Consider the following 14159-nt stretch of genomic DNA (forward strand, 5'->3'; position numbering starts at 1 on the left):
GGGCGGTTTCTTCCTGGTGGCTGGTGGTAGCTTCTCCTTCGCGGGAAGCTTTCGGAAATTATTCAGCCGTTCGTCTTCGGCTGGCTCCTTCCATCTCCTCGCAGAGGCGGCAGTGTCGGCGGGGCTTGGATCATTCGGTATTAACATAAAGTGGATTCAATATCTGCGGGCAAGAACTTAATTTAAATCCCCGGAATATCTTAAGGGACACAATATCGGATCGTCGGGCTTCCGAGCGACAAGACGTCTCGCGGACGGGGACGTGCACGCTCAGTCGGTCGGCAGACTTCGCCGAGGATATCGGACACGGATTTAAATCGAGTTAGCTCATTAGGTCATTGTCGGCGAATTGAATTTGTCACAGGTCCGACGCGCTGATTAGCAGCCGCGTCTGTCCGTAGGAACGGCGAGAGGCGGCTGCACGGTTAACCTTATGAATCTCCGAGGCTCGTGTGTCCTGCGACTCCTTTGACAAATGGATTTACCCGAGAAGCCCCGGAAACAGGACACGCGTCCTGGGGATCACGCGTGCATATTATTTCGCTTGAAGCTCTCATTAGAAGGGACGGTGGGACGGCTGAGTAACTTTCCGCCGGGAGCGCCGTTAATACCGGAGTTTACGGCTCTTCCGTGGATTCTCCTAGCATTTTTTGGGAGATTTCGGGATTTACACGGGAATAGCCGTGATACGGGAAATGGACAGTGTGTTGCCCGACATCGGGCTGCGGGAATGTGTGCGCGAATTTAACCTGCGAAGCAAACGATATCCGAGTATCGGTTAGTTGCGAGAACAGTAAGACTTAATCAACGAATCTATGCGATTCGAGAATTTCCGTCTCGATGTTGCACTTATTTCGTTTTTAATTATACATGTACGTTCGAATAACTATCTTTTCAATTGTGTTCGCGTGTATAAACAACGTTTCTTCATAATCGTGCACACAAGTATAAATAGCAATAATAAATAATAATTAATAATTATAAATAATACAATTACATTACAAATACAATAAATTAAAACATTTCAAAACAAGACATTTATATTTGATTTTATTTTTATCACAATAGTTTAAAGTAAAGGGTGAATTTGATTTAAAAAGAGTTCAATTTAGTTTGACAAGAGACGAATTCGGTTTCATGAAAGATGAATTTCATTTACAAAATTGCCAAAACTGATTTTGGGAAAAAGGTGAACACGATTCACGAAAGAATATGAAAAGCCTGTATAAATGCGCTCATTCCAGTCGTGAAAGAGTATAATTTCACCGGCTTCCAGTTTCAACGAATTTCTCCGCGCTCGTAGGAGCGCGTAGAAGCTTCCGTAGTCTAGTCGTTACAATCGAACGTCCTTATCGTTCTGGGTCATTGGAGGCGTGTCGTGTTAGTGGAGCGAACCGAATCGCAAATCGAGTAATAGTTACAACTGCATAGTTTAACGTGACAACTTGTAAGAGCCCGTTCCGTCAGCCGCAATGGTATTGGCTCGTCAATACAAAACTCGGGACGTTTAAGTAACCAAGGGAACTTCAGGATCCCGGCTGAATCGAAATGATTCGAGGCGGAAGGAGACTGGCTGGAAGTTTGATCGGCGAGGCTTGAAATTATCGACGCAGCGAGACCGGAACCGGGGGAATTTCGAATAATACTCATTACAAATCGAACGACGCCGAGCGGTCGACAATGTCGTTACGTTTCGGTTACTGCCACTCGGCCCCGACGGTTTCCATTAGTTTTATCTGTTTATCTTTTAGTATGGCGGCCACTCGTCGCCGCTGCGACCGGTCCAGTTTATGGTGTTCGCGGCATTTGCCGTCGCGCACGCGTTTTCTCGTTAAAGTGGAAAACACGGCCGCGTCCCGTGAATAGCCCTCAAATAGTGTTCACCGTGCTGGAAAATTTCACCGGGTATTTCGGGCCGAACGCGCGAATCACGCCGGACGTTCGAATAATACGCCATATGTTCCACGGACACTTACAGGAATGGTTGAATGTTCGACGAGACCGTATGATGCGCGCTTTCTGACCAACGTGCGCGCAGACAGTGTGCGAAAAGAAAATTATTCGCACGCTTGGATTTTCTGCGAAACAACTATCTTTTCTTTTTTATTGCGTCTTGAAAGAATAATATAACGTGCAATGAAATTCTAGAGTCAGAAAAGTATTCGTACACTTATCGATAAGAACAACATCAATTGCAACAATTACTTGTAACTTTATCATTTATTTTACTTGTAACTGAGACACACTTATGCTGTTAAGTAATATAAGTGGTAGGTACTGCGTTTTAATAGAGGTAGCAGAAATGAATTCGAAAGTTCCGCTAAATGGGATCCCGAAGCAACGACTTCAATGGAGTTATTTTCTCTTGGATCGTTCTTATTTCGTTAACCACGGTCTGCAAGGATTTATCGACGCAGAGGAAACGTTCCCTATACCGTGTAGCCGCAGTCAGGAATCGTTGTACTGTAATGACTCGATCGATGTATCGATATAACTCGGTTCTGGTTTCGATTACTTTGCTGTAGAAGTACGTACCTATGAACATGTTACTTTCATCCAAACCGATGTCGATTCTAATACAGCGAAGCTAATACTGAGGAGAGAATTGAGGCTCGTTTGATACTCTCCATACATTTACGTCCGAAAGTATCTTATATATCACACTATTGCACGGTGTGTTTTCAAACAGCTCGAGATATATCGACCGTCACGTATTCAGAAGTATTGCTTTTGTTACGTTTGTACGAGTATTTGATTTTAACTAGTATTTGAAATTAACTGGAAAAAGCTCTTATACACAGAGGGTTATACGTGAAATGTTTTCTACAAAAAGTACGAAGAAATTAATATTAGCAATATCCAATTAAATATTAGCAATATCTTTTGATAATATGAGAGCATTTTCGAAGTCATTTCTAATGGACATATTTACAGATTCGAAGATCGCAAGTCTCGCATAATCGTATCTCCTGTTCCAAAATCGTCCATTTCTCTTTACAAGCTCAGCGTCAATTAGGGAGAATTTACCGTACATGTTTACCAATCTCGAACACCCAAGTCGGAATAAATAATTATTATTGGACGAGTGGTACAAGTTGAATAAGCTAGAATGCACGAGTTCGAATAGTCGCATCCTACCCAAGGTTAAGCGAACTGAGAAGTCTCAGAAATAGGAAGTATACGTGGCGAAGGAATTGCGGAAATGATCCAGCGGAGGTGAGCAAATTGAAAGGCCAGCGAAGAGAGGGTAAACAGACCGGAAGGGAGGAAAGAGATTTCGAGAGTTTTAAATATCCACCGGGTTGGGGGTTAGGTATGTGGAGGGAAGGGGGTAGTCGGCTGATTGGCTCAAAGAGCGGCGGGGACAAGAGGGACAACGGGGAGCGGTCGGCGAGCAGCGGTGAAAGAACAACAGGAAAGTATTGAAATAAATTACGGAGCGGAGGGGAACAATTAAGTGGCCACGGGGAAAAACGAAACTGCAAGGGCGGTCTGTGCTGGGTGCTAGAAGCGAACGAGTGGAAAGAATTCTAGAGCGGGAAGGGACTGCTTCTAGAAGGAATTCCAACGTTCCCATGGATATCTGGAGAGTGATAACAAATGCCGTCTGCGAGAACGAGAAGGAGAGAGGAAGAAATCGACAGGGAGATATAGAAAGAGAGAGAAAGCAGAGAAAGCAGAGAGAGAGAGAGAGAGAGAGAGAGAGCAGAGAGCAGAGAGAGAGAAAGAGTAAGAGAGAGGAAAAAAGGCATAGATCGTTCGAAGGAGTTTCTGAAAAACGACACCGGAACGAACTGAAGAAGCGAACCGAGGAATGCAAGAAGCTCCGAGGATCTAGAAGCAAACGAATACCGATGTCTAAGCACAACCATGAGGAAGAAGAGAGAGAGAGAGAGAGAGAGAGGGAGAGGGAGGGAAAAACGAGGGAGAAGCACGAGCCACGGGGGTGAAAGAAAAATATGAAAGACCGAGAAAAAGAAGGGTGAAGGATGGCAGACAGAAAACGCTAGGTGGAAGAAAGAGGGTGGAACGGGATGAAGGACAGAGTGGCGGGGCTGGAGGGCGAGAGGAATCGATGTGAGTGTGAGACTCTGGTGGGGGGGACTGGGCACCAATCAATAGACGCGCGGCGGCGCCCCACCTGTCAACGCTACCCGAGATAAACAGGGGTATCCAGATTGGTATTTAAAAGCACCGGCGTGTAGGGTACGCGTGGTTTCGTTATTGCTTTCTTTCTGCATAACCAGGGAACGCAATGTCGATGCAGACGAGCGGAGTTTCCGCTTCGACGCTCGTCTCGACTACTTCGAGACACGCTTGTTCTTCGTTCAACCGGCTGCTTCTTCCCAGGGCTCATTACAAGATTTTCTGGACAGATACCGAAGACGCGGACAGACTTCGTGGAAAAACATAACAGATCTACCACAAACAGAGCTTTTTGTTTCTAGACTCATTCGTACGATTTTCTTGGGGAATAATGGAAACTAGACGAGCTGGGGTTGCAGAGAAAAATTCGGGATAGAGATTATACTTTACGTCTAGACTGTGGATTTTTGTGCAAAGTTAACGCTGAACTTATCGTGTCGGTCGAAACGATCGGTTTTTCAGTTTACGTTTTAACACTAAAACTTATCGCTGTCGAAACGACTGGTTCCTCCAGTTCCAAATGAACGTTTAAAACTGTTTAGAAATGGATATCGTCGAATAAAGATTACTTATTGTAATTATTGATTATTATCTTATAATAGTTATTTTAAAGTGCGTTATACTCGAAAACACAATGTGTTATTTAATAAGTGATCATTATTTTTAACGATCTCTATTTTGGCTGTTCGGTTTCGAGAAATGAACAAATTAATTATCGAATTGGTCGAAATAACAGATCTCAGACTTTTCATGGTGAAACATATTCACAGTTCTATTATTCAATATTTACCGAATTTTGGGTTGTCTCCCAGCCATCGTTGCTCACTATTCTACAAGAATTTTTCATATCGTTTGCAGACATGATTCCAAGGATTAGACTTCTCAAATTATGTATACATTTGTATCATGCGCAATCGTAAATACAATAAGGAGTAAACCCACTTCTCTCCTCATACACTAGAAACATAAAATGTCGTATAGTACTTGACTTGAAGTGCCTATAAACTCTCGATGAAAATAAGAATAGCGAGATTGACGTGCACTGTGATGTTCGTGCTGTATAAAGATTATGCGATATGTGTATACACATACAGTGCAAACGAGAAAAATTCTAATTAAGACACACTCGTCGAATTCTAGCATCTTCGTGCACTCGAAATTGACATTGAAATCATAACTGCACATTTAAACCTGTTCAGTATATTTATAATACGATGTATCATTCTATTTATGCAATACAATAATGTATTTTAATATTGTAATTAAGTGTATAACTAGTCTGACTACTGTGTAATTATGCACTACAATAAATAGTACTACAACACAGTTCCTGTTTTTAAATGGAAATTAATGGAAATTCTGGCTGAGACATTACTAATTTGGAAGGATAGGTTCGTAACGATGTACTTGGGAAAAGTTTGACGAATTACGAGGATGAAATTGTGCGACTACAATCAGGCATTTATGACCCAAGCTGTTCCAAATAATTTGAAAGTACGGAAAGTTCTATGCAGCGAATTTTACGTCATTTTAAAATCACGTATTTACAATTAATTCGACATATTAATTGAACGCATTCGCGTGCCCCGTATTTACCATCGTCGTAGCTATATATGTAACGTGAAACTCGGATTCGAAGTGTAATTTTGTATATCCAGCACTTCTTCGAAAATTTGTGCGGATTCCATGAGGAGTCCATTTCGCAAACGCAATTAATTTATTCCTGATCAAAGAAATGGATTCATTACATTTTCTGGAATACATGTTTTATAAATGTTATTACGAAGGGAAAACTCCATTTTCAATTAAAGGGTTCTTCACTTAAAAAGTAGTATGCATCCCATTTGGTTTATTCGATGGCATACAGTTGGAAATGATTTTGTTTTTACGACGAGCATTCTGAGAATACCAAATTTTATGAACTACAAAGACATAATATTTTAATTAATGGCGGAGGGGCGTGTGTAAACGAATGTATTAATTATTTATGCCAAAGTACATGCATACAATTTATATCTCTGGAATATAATTCTTTCGAGGTTTTAAAATTAATATGGAATTGTGTCGGACTTCATTTTTTATCATTTCCATCCATTTGAAATTAACAAATTTTCTCTTGTAACATTGTATAAATTTTCTCTTGAGTCCAGGATTCTGCTCATCAACGTGCCACGGTTTTAAAAGGTAGCAGCGTACGCGGAGTTGTTACACGTTTCTTATGATATTCAAAGCTAGAAACACAAGCATGTTCGATGAGAACAAAGAGAAAAGCGGGTTTTGTTGATGTAGAACAGACGAGAGGTTTAAAACCACACACGCCAGAACCTCTTGTATTCTTTACTATTCACGGATATATACACCAATACTTGAAAACACGAAATCGGGTTTATTTCAGGATTTTATCTCGAATGTTACGTATTAATACTTATTTCGTTAATAGCTTCATCAGATTATGATCTAAATATTTATTATCTCAATCGAATAAAATTGTATTAGAACTTTAAAATTTTACGTTACATTTTTTAAAACGTCTTTATGTGATTTATGTCATTCATTACGAAACGAAAACTATTCAGGATTTTATGAAATAGCAAAACATTGCTCTCGAAATTTCTGAATTGAACTGTGTAAGTTTTAACTTACTATTCCATATAGGTTATGAATTCATATAAAAAGTATATACTAGTTTCCAAGTCATTTTTATTTCGGACGTTTGTAAATATAATAGACATCAGATGCAATAATAAAGAATTAAATTATATAATAAATTAATATTAAATTATATAATAATATATTAAATAATAATATTATAATAATAATATTATTATATAATAATATATTAAATAATAATATTATAATAATAATATTAATTAAATAATATTAAAATAATAAATTAAAATTAATAAATTCTCTTTTACGTTCTTTAATAAATGCTTTAAACGCATTATCGTTGCAAGACCGATTTGTAGTAGAATTGCAAGAATTGTAACGAACATTTTGGGAAATCTCTCGTCATACTAAACGTCCAGTTGTAGATCGTGGAATAACAGAAGCGCGAGCAGTAGCGTTTAAATGCCGGGATTGTTGACTGTTTATTTTGCAGAGAAACGCCTTGGACGTTTGATTTCATAAAGCTACGTGATTCGCTTTGCAGTGATACGCGATTCTTTAAGGATTTCCCGGCTTCGCAGCGACGGGGAGAAATTGTGAAAAGTGGAACGTGCCTGTAACATTGGCCCCGGCGCGAAAGAAACCGACTGAGAAATAAGAAAAATCCTGGAATAATATTACGTAACGTTACGGCGTGCACCGTTCTCGCCGCGTGAAAAGTTCTCTCATTCCGAAAAGAAACAGAAACACCTAAAATAAAGTCAAATTCAGCGGCGAGATTTCCGCAACCATAAAGAAAATCATTTCAATGGGACGCGACGCCGCTTATTTTCCTGCGGCTCGAATCATATAAAGTGGTGTGCGTAATTATAGACTCAAAATAACTTTTACATTGCTGCTGATATCTAAAGAAAAACTTAATAAAATATCGTATTTATATATTTCTGTTTTCTATTATTTATATTCCTCCTAATAAAAATTTTTACAAAACATCATATACGTAAATTTATATTTTCTATTATTTCTGATTTAGAAATATATAAATATTTTGTTAAGTCTTTTTTTTAAATATACAAGGTGTCTCAGTTAAAGCAGGCCATTCGAAGTAACTTTCACATTTTTACAGATATTTAAAAAGAATAAAACCTATATTTGACTTCGTAATTTTTTCGTAGTTCCAATAAGTTGATTTTCAATTTGTCTGCTTGAAGCAACGAGTCTGCGAGTCCGGATTCAAGCTCATCAAGTCCGATCATCGATCGTAGAAGTCGAGATAACAGCGGATCATTTGAGGCATTGAACAATATTAGAATGAGAAATTAAGCGGAATATCGGCAGTGTGGATAGTTTAGGGTAAACTATTGGATAGACGGTAGCATTAATATCGGCACGTATTACTGACTATTAACAGGGAATGGATCGACGTAATTACACGAGGGTCGTATGCCGACAGTGGCAGAGCAGACGTTGGCTCGTACTACTGTGCCACACGAGGGCCACTGGCAAACGGTGTACTATGCGATCATACATCCAGTACAGGGTGCTACGTTAGATTATTACACCCAATTTCTCGGTCCACATACGCAATAATCATATTTCCAACGGGCCCGAAGAATTCTTAGAAACCGCCAAATCACGCCTTCCATTCACTGTTAACCACTTACTGTGGTTTTGGCTAATGAAACGAGACCATTCTTTGTTCTTTGTAGAATTGAGAATTATTCAAATTCGTTCGAGTAAATATTTATCAAAGATAATTATATCCGAATGAATTATTTTTAGTCGAATATCTTATTGGAATAACAATTATTCTTCGTTCGTCATGAATCATCATCTATCCGTTTATTCGAATAAATTATTTGAATAAAGTGGTGAATGGATACTTCAATTTTGTCTTCAATTTCTGATTGTTGTGATATTATTTCATTAACAGTTGAAACATTAAAAAATCGATAGAACTTAAATATTAGAATTAAGAAATAAGATGTAAAAAATATGTGAAAAATGGTTACGAACAACTGGTAAACGTTAAAACCTTCTGAAGCCGTTGAATTAACTCAGCGGTTTCTTATTTTCACTAGTTTCCTATTTTTTGTTTCGTTCATCATTGTTCTCCGCAAGGTATTAGTATGCATTGTTGCGTCGCACTCGGAAGATCGTTTTTCTTAGATCGAATCTGAGTGTTCTTCATTTCTGATTCTAGGTGCAATTTTCGAGCAGGGCACGGACGAAGTTCAGTCAGCCTTCAAATATGCGATGTTGAACCACAACCAAAACAGCACTCGGAAGTTTGAGTTGCAGGCTTTCGTAGACGTAATTAATACCGCGGATGCCTACAAGCTATCTCGCCTTAGTAAGTATGAACTTCGTCAATCGAAGAAATTTATCTTATATATGTTTCAGCGCATTCTAGCGATCATCGTTAACAATTAATTTATCCGATTTCATCTTGATTCACTAAATTACTCGAATACTGATTCAACTTATCGAACGCTAAATGTAAACTTACAATTTGTAATAATAGGAGTTTAGTACAACTATAATGTAGAATGAAACTTAACTCGACGATTTATGTAGCGCTAATTTAATCAGCCGCTGCAGGTAGTTTATAGATATTACCGCATTTCTAACTTGTGATAAAAAACCAGTAACAAGAAATATATAATTCTTCCAGATTTCTGTTTCTTCGAGCTCGATTAAAAATGTGGATAATTAACGTGCACATTTTCAGTCCCCTGACCAGGTGCGGCAAGAAATGTGTTCATCGATCGGTGTGCGTGACCTGATATCTGTTCCTTTGTCGCAATAGAAGCCATAAGTTATATTCGCGGGCCGTCGGTTAATTTGTTATCGTACTTTTCTCATCTGTAATGAAATTTCAGTATGGAATAGAAATCGATTTTACTTTGTTCACGGTATCTGCCGTGTATCAGGGACGACGACTGATCAACAATGCTCAGGTTCGTACGTGCCGGAAACGCGACGACGCGGTCGCTATTGAATCTGGCACGTTCGGAATCGGTGCAGCATGTGGGCCACGAAATAAGTAACATTTCGCCCCTGCTATGGCGAAGATACTAATCTCGTTGCTTTATCGGAACACGTCTGTTCCTCGTCTTTGGAAGACGTGCACGTACGACACGCGACTCCGGGTGCTTCTTATCGTATCGACCGCAAATAGGATACACTATTGCGGATATAACATCCACGATGTACCAGACATCGCGTTCCAGAGTTCAATAAACGCAATCAACCCTTCCATGGAACAAAAGAAATTTCGTAGCCCAAACTTGGGCGATTCCGCGAAAATTTCCAAATTCCTCTGCTATTATTTGTTTCTTCTCAAAGAGGATCGGACATTCGTCTCCTTGTTCTTCTATTTTTAACGTCTCACACTACTATTTTAATATATCACTATACAGAGTGTTTTTTTTTATCGATGTACCAAAGATTAATTCCTCAATACTTTGAGGCTATTCGATACTTTATGGATTTGTCCGAGAATAAATTGTGTTCCTGGATTTGGTAAACACAAAGGGTAGTTCTACTTAAAATAAATTGATCTTGTCGAAATCACTTAAAAGACTCTTTCACTATTTTGGTAGGGCTAGTATTAATACGTTACATATTATAAACTTGCAGGAAATCACAGAATATTGAACAGAGAGAACAAGGATAAATTACATAAAAATCCACAAAACTTGCCATTTCAATAAGAAACATCTACTGAGGCACAAATAAAATTTGGATTCATTTAATTTTTGTTAGTAAAAATAAAATCCGTACCAATCTATATAATCATTATTAGATTGTATAACAAATCTTTCCTGACCTTTTGAGGATGAATGTTGCCATAATGGCATTAACAAATTCACGTATAGGATTCCCAAAGTTTCATACGATGATTGAATTATTCGAATAACAGACGACCAATGCAATTCACACATGATCTAGGTCTTGGAGACATCTAATTTTTATATCTTCGAAAGCTGTCTGGTAGCTTGCCAATAGTCGACAGATGAACATTCATTCTTAGATCCCAAGGATCTCATGCCCGAAAAAGAATTAATCAATAATAGAGATTACATTGGCCCCTTTGTTCGCGGATCATACCGTTGGCAAATACTTTCAAGTTCATTTATAAAAAGTCAACAACTCCGATAGGGAACGGCGAACTCGCGAGGGCATCAATCATGGTCTTGCGTAAACAAGAAGTAGCCGCGGCAGTATTTAGATCGAAAGTCTCGACGCGAAATCGATTTCGACCGCTCTCCGCGTCGTCGTCTGGGGATTCTATATAGCTATTGTTCACTTTGTCCAGGAACGTGTAGATTTGAAACGTGACCGAGTTGACCGGCCATCCACAGGGTCGTTTGATGCTTTCTAACCTGAGGGTGTCGGCCAATCGGGCTGCGCTGGAATTGCCTTTGAAGCTGATCGAGTCTGTGCTAAACTGTAAACGAATGGGCATCTAGGTGCCAAAGGTATCGGTGTCTTTTGTCATCAATGAAATCCTTCTACAAGTTCCAGGTAACAGGGGGACGATAGTGTCCACTCGACGACAACACAACTGTTCGCAAATGTAAGAACGAAATTTATTAATGTCGACTCGTTCGCGCTCATATAAATATGATAATTCTTCGGTTTCTACTTGTGCGAGCTGTTTAGAGATAATAAATAGCCTAGGGGATCATAAAAAATCTTGCAAACGTGATCGTTGCCTGGTGATATCGATATATATAACAATACTTTGAGGTTGTTCGATACTCCATTGATTTGTCCGAGAATAAATTGTGTTCCTGGGATTTGGTAAACACAAAGAATAGTTCTACTTAAAATAAATTGATGTTGTCGAAATCACTTAGAGATTGTAATAGAACCATTCTGTACAATTTTTTAATGTGTTACATGTGTTACTTTTATATTATAGCATAAAGAAGGAGTTATGGGATTGATAAGTTATAAATTCAATAAAATTACTTTTTTCTTTATAAAATTCTGTGATTTAATTTTTCTATTATCAATAATAAACAAGACGTTTATGGTAGAAATACACTAAAGTCAACGTCACGTCGCGTGAAATTAAATTATTAAGCCCATTCAAAATAACGCAAAAGCAATAAGTTAAAATGCATTCTTTTTATTTTACATTTCACACAGTGAAATATGCTGTAAATCAATAAATACCTTTTTATAATGAGTACCTGTATTATAATAAATACCTATTCGTTTTGACACGAATATCTCAACTCGTTTACACAGCAAACATCAATTACGCAATGATACTCTTCAATTTCTCGATCTCGATTCGCACTCCATTTTCATTTCTTTGTGCTTTTCCGAACACAGGCTTCCACTTCACCTTTCATTCTTCTTCAGGCCCCTTTTATACAATTCCAGTTCTTTCTCGGTTTCTCCCCAATTTCTGATCACTGACCGGCTGACGTCACGAAATATTCGCGGCACAATGGGTCATATCGGAACAATACAGCAGCCCCGTAATAGAATTCGTGGACAGGTCGCCTCTCGCGGTGGCTTGGCCCCGGAATCGCGAATATTTGGGCCAAGTCCAAGAGGCAGAGGCCGACTCTCCACAGCACGTTACGGTACTTAGGAAAGCCCCGCTAATTGTATTAATGCTAGTCGGTTTGCCCGGATCAAAACCCCGTTGGTATAATCCCACGGTAAGCCATGTTGCTGGCCCGCCATATCTATTGTCGAGATGCGGCCCGTTTAAATGTTTCCACTCGCTGGCTCCGCGAGACGACCGACTTCCTTGGCGTCGGTGAACGCTGAAATGTAAAGCCACGCAAAATCCTTGGACGACTCTGTTGCTCGCAAAAACAATCGCGGTCAGCCGGATTGTACTCGCGTCAACGCGAAATGAGCACACAGTTACTGAAATATTATATAGGGTGGCTCGCCAGTCAATGAATACTTAACCCCTTCGACCCAAGCTTTTTCTATTGGTATTTCAGTTGCTATGCCACCAGAAAATGATAGTAATCGGTTAGCGATAGCTAATTGCGAGAAACGTGGAATTCGCGTTCTAGAAATTTTGTAAGATTTAAAAAATGTTGAATTTATAGTTCCTAGTCATATTTTTACATCATTTTTGCTTGTCTTTTTATTCGCTTTTCAATCTAATTCCGAGAATGCATCTGTACAACAAATAAAGCTCGCTCGCGATTTTGTTGTTGAAAATTTTTGAAAAATACTCCATATATTGTAAAAAAATAATATAAAATACATATTGTTAATTACATTCTCCTTGCTATTACAGTCACCCAATTCATCACCCATTCGGCTGATTAGTTAAGGAATCGGTATTTGATCTTCGTTATCGCGGACATCAAACATCATTCGTAAAAAAAATGTTACATTCGCACCATTGTTCCATATTTAAATCATCGTATTTATCGACGAGTGAAATGAAATTGCTGTTGATTCGTGATTTTGCAAAATATGATAAAAAAAAAACATTGAAAAGAAGAAAGATTCTTTCTCTTTTGGCGATACATTCGTAACATGAATTTTGCTTTTTTCCATCATATTCCGCTACCAATATTTAATTGTGCATCCTATTATGTAACATTTTCCAGAGATAAATGAAATCGGTGCACAAAGGGCTCGGTTTTTCAATTCCGTCTGTTCTGTAAATTTCGTTCAATGATTTACTAACGAATCCCCCCTCTTCGAAATTGATTTTCAGCGAATTAAAGCTTCCATCGGTCTTTCGAATTTCGTTCTATCCATTTCCGGTTTCGCGAGCGTGTTATAAAGCCAATTTCGCTGTGCACCGGAAAAAAAATTGCGGTAGATAGAAGCCAGCGGTTGGATATAAGTCCTCATTTCCGTTGCTCGCGTCTCGTCGAGTGAAACGTAACACGATAATGCGCTCGCCGTTATGGCGAGATTCGTGCCGTCAATTTCGCGCGTCCCGTGGATCCCTGTAACGAATAGTACCGATTTTCCTGCGCCGCCGATCCGCACCGCGCCGCCAGTACGCTGCATCGAAAGTTCACTATACAAATGCACTAATGGCACTCGGGCGTGCGTGCGAAGAGGCAGACGATTATTTTGCAGAATTACTTTGTTCCACAAATACGAAGCGGTGCTCTGCGCTCTTAAACCATGACAATCGCTCGAATTCAGATTTTATGGAACGATTTCTGCGCACTAATTGAATCATTAGAGCGGCTTTCGATATTGCAGTGTAATTTAAAAAATCAATAAATTAATCGTTAATTTCGAAACCGGAGAAAACATTTTCGGCAGCTACGGTACTTGAAAATCGTTCCAAATTTAATAGCAGCAATTTATAATAGTAGCGATTAAAAGGTTCACACGAATTTGTAATTCTAAAATAATTTTGTTGGCTTAATTTTAATAATTCACGGGTA

The 14159-nt window shown here is 39.0% G+C and overlaps 1 protein-coding gene across 2 annotated transcripts in view; it reads left to right on the forward strand.

Moving 5' to 3' along the window:
* Positions 1–14159, forward strand: part of GluRIB (Glutamate receptor IB) — a 321268-nt gene that overhangs the window by 159792 nt on the left and 147317 nt on the right. For both annotated transcript variants that reach the window (XM_033484183.2, XM_033484182.2), the window contains exon 2: positions 8960–9109. In XM_033484183.2, coding sequence (XP_033340074.1) covers positions 8960–9109 — 150 coding nt within the window. The remainder of the gene's footprint in view (positions 1–8959; positions 9110–14159) is intronic.

This window comes from Megalopta genalis, chromosome 13 (genome assembly GCF_051020955.1).
Source record: "Megalopta genalis isolate 19385.01 chromosome 13, iyMegGena1_principal, whole genome shotgun sequence".
Classification (NCBI taxonomy): domain Eukaryota; kingdom Metazoa; phylum Arthropoda; class Insecta; order Hymenoptera; family Halictidae; genus Megalopta; species Megalopta genalis.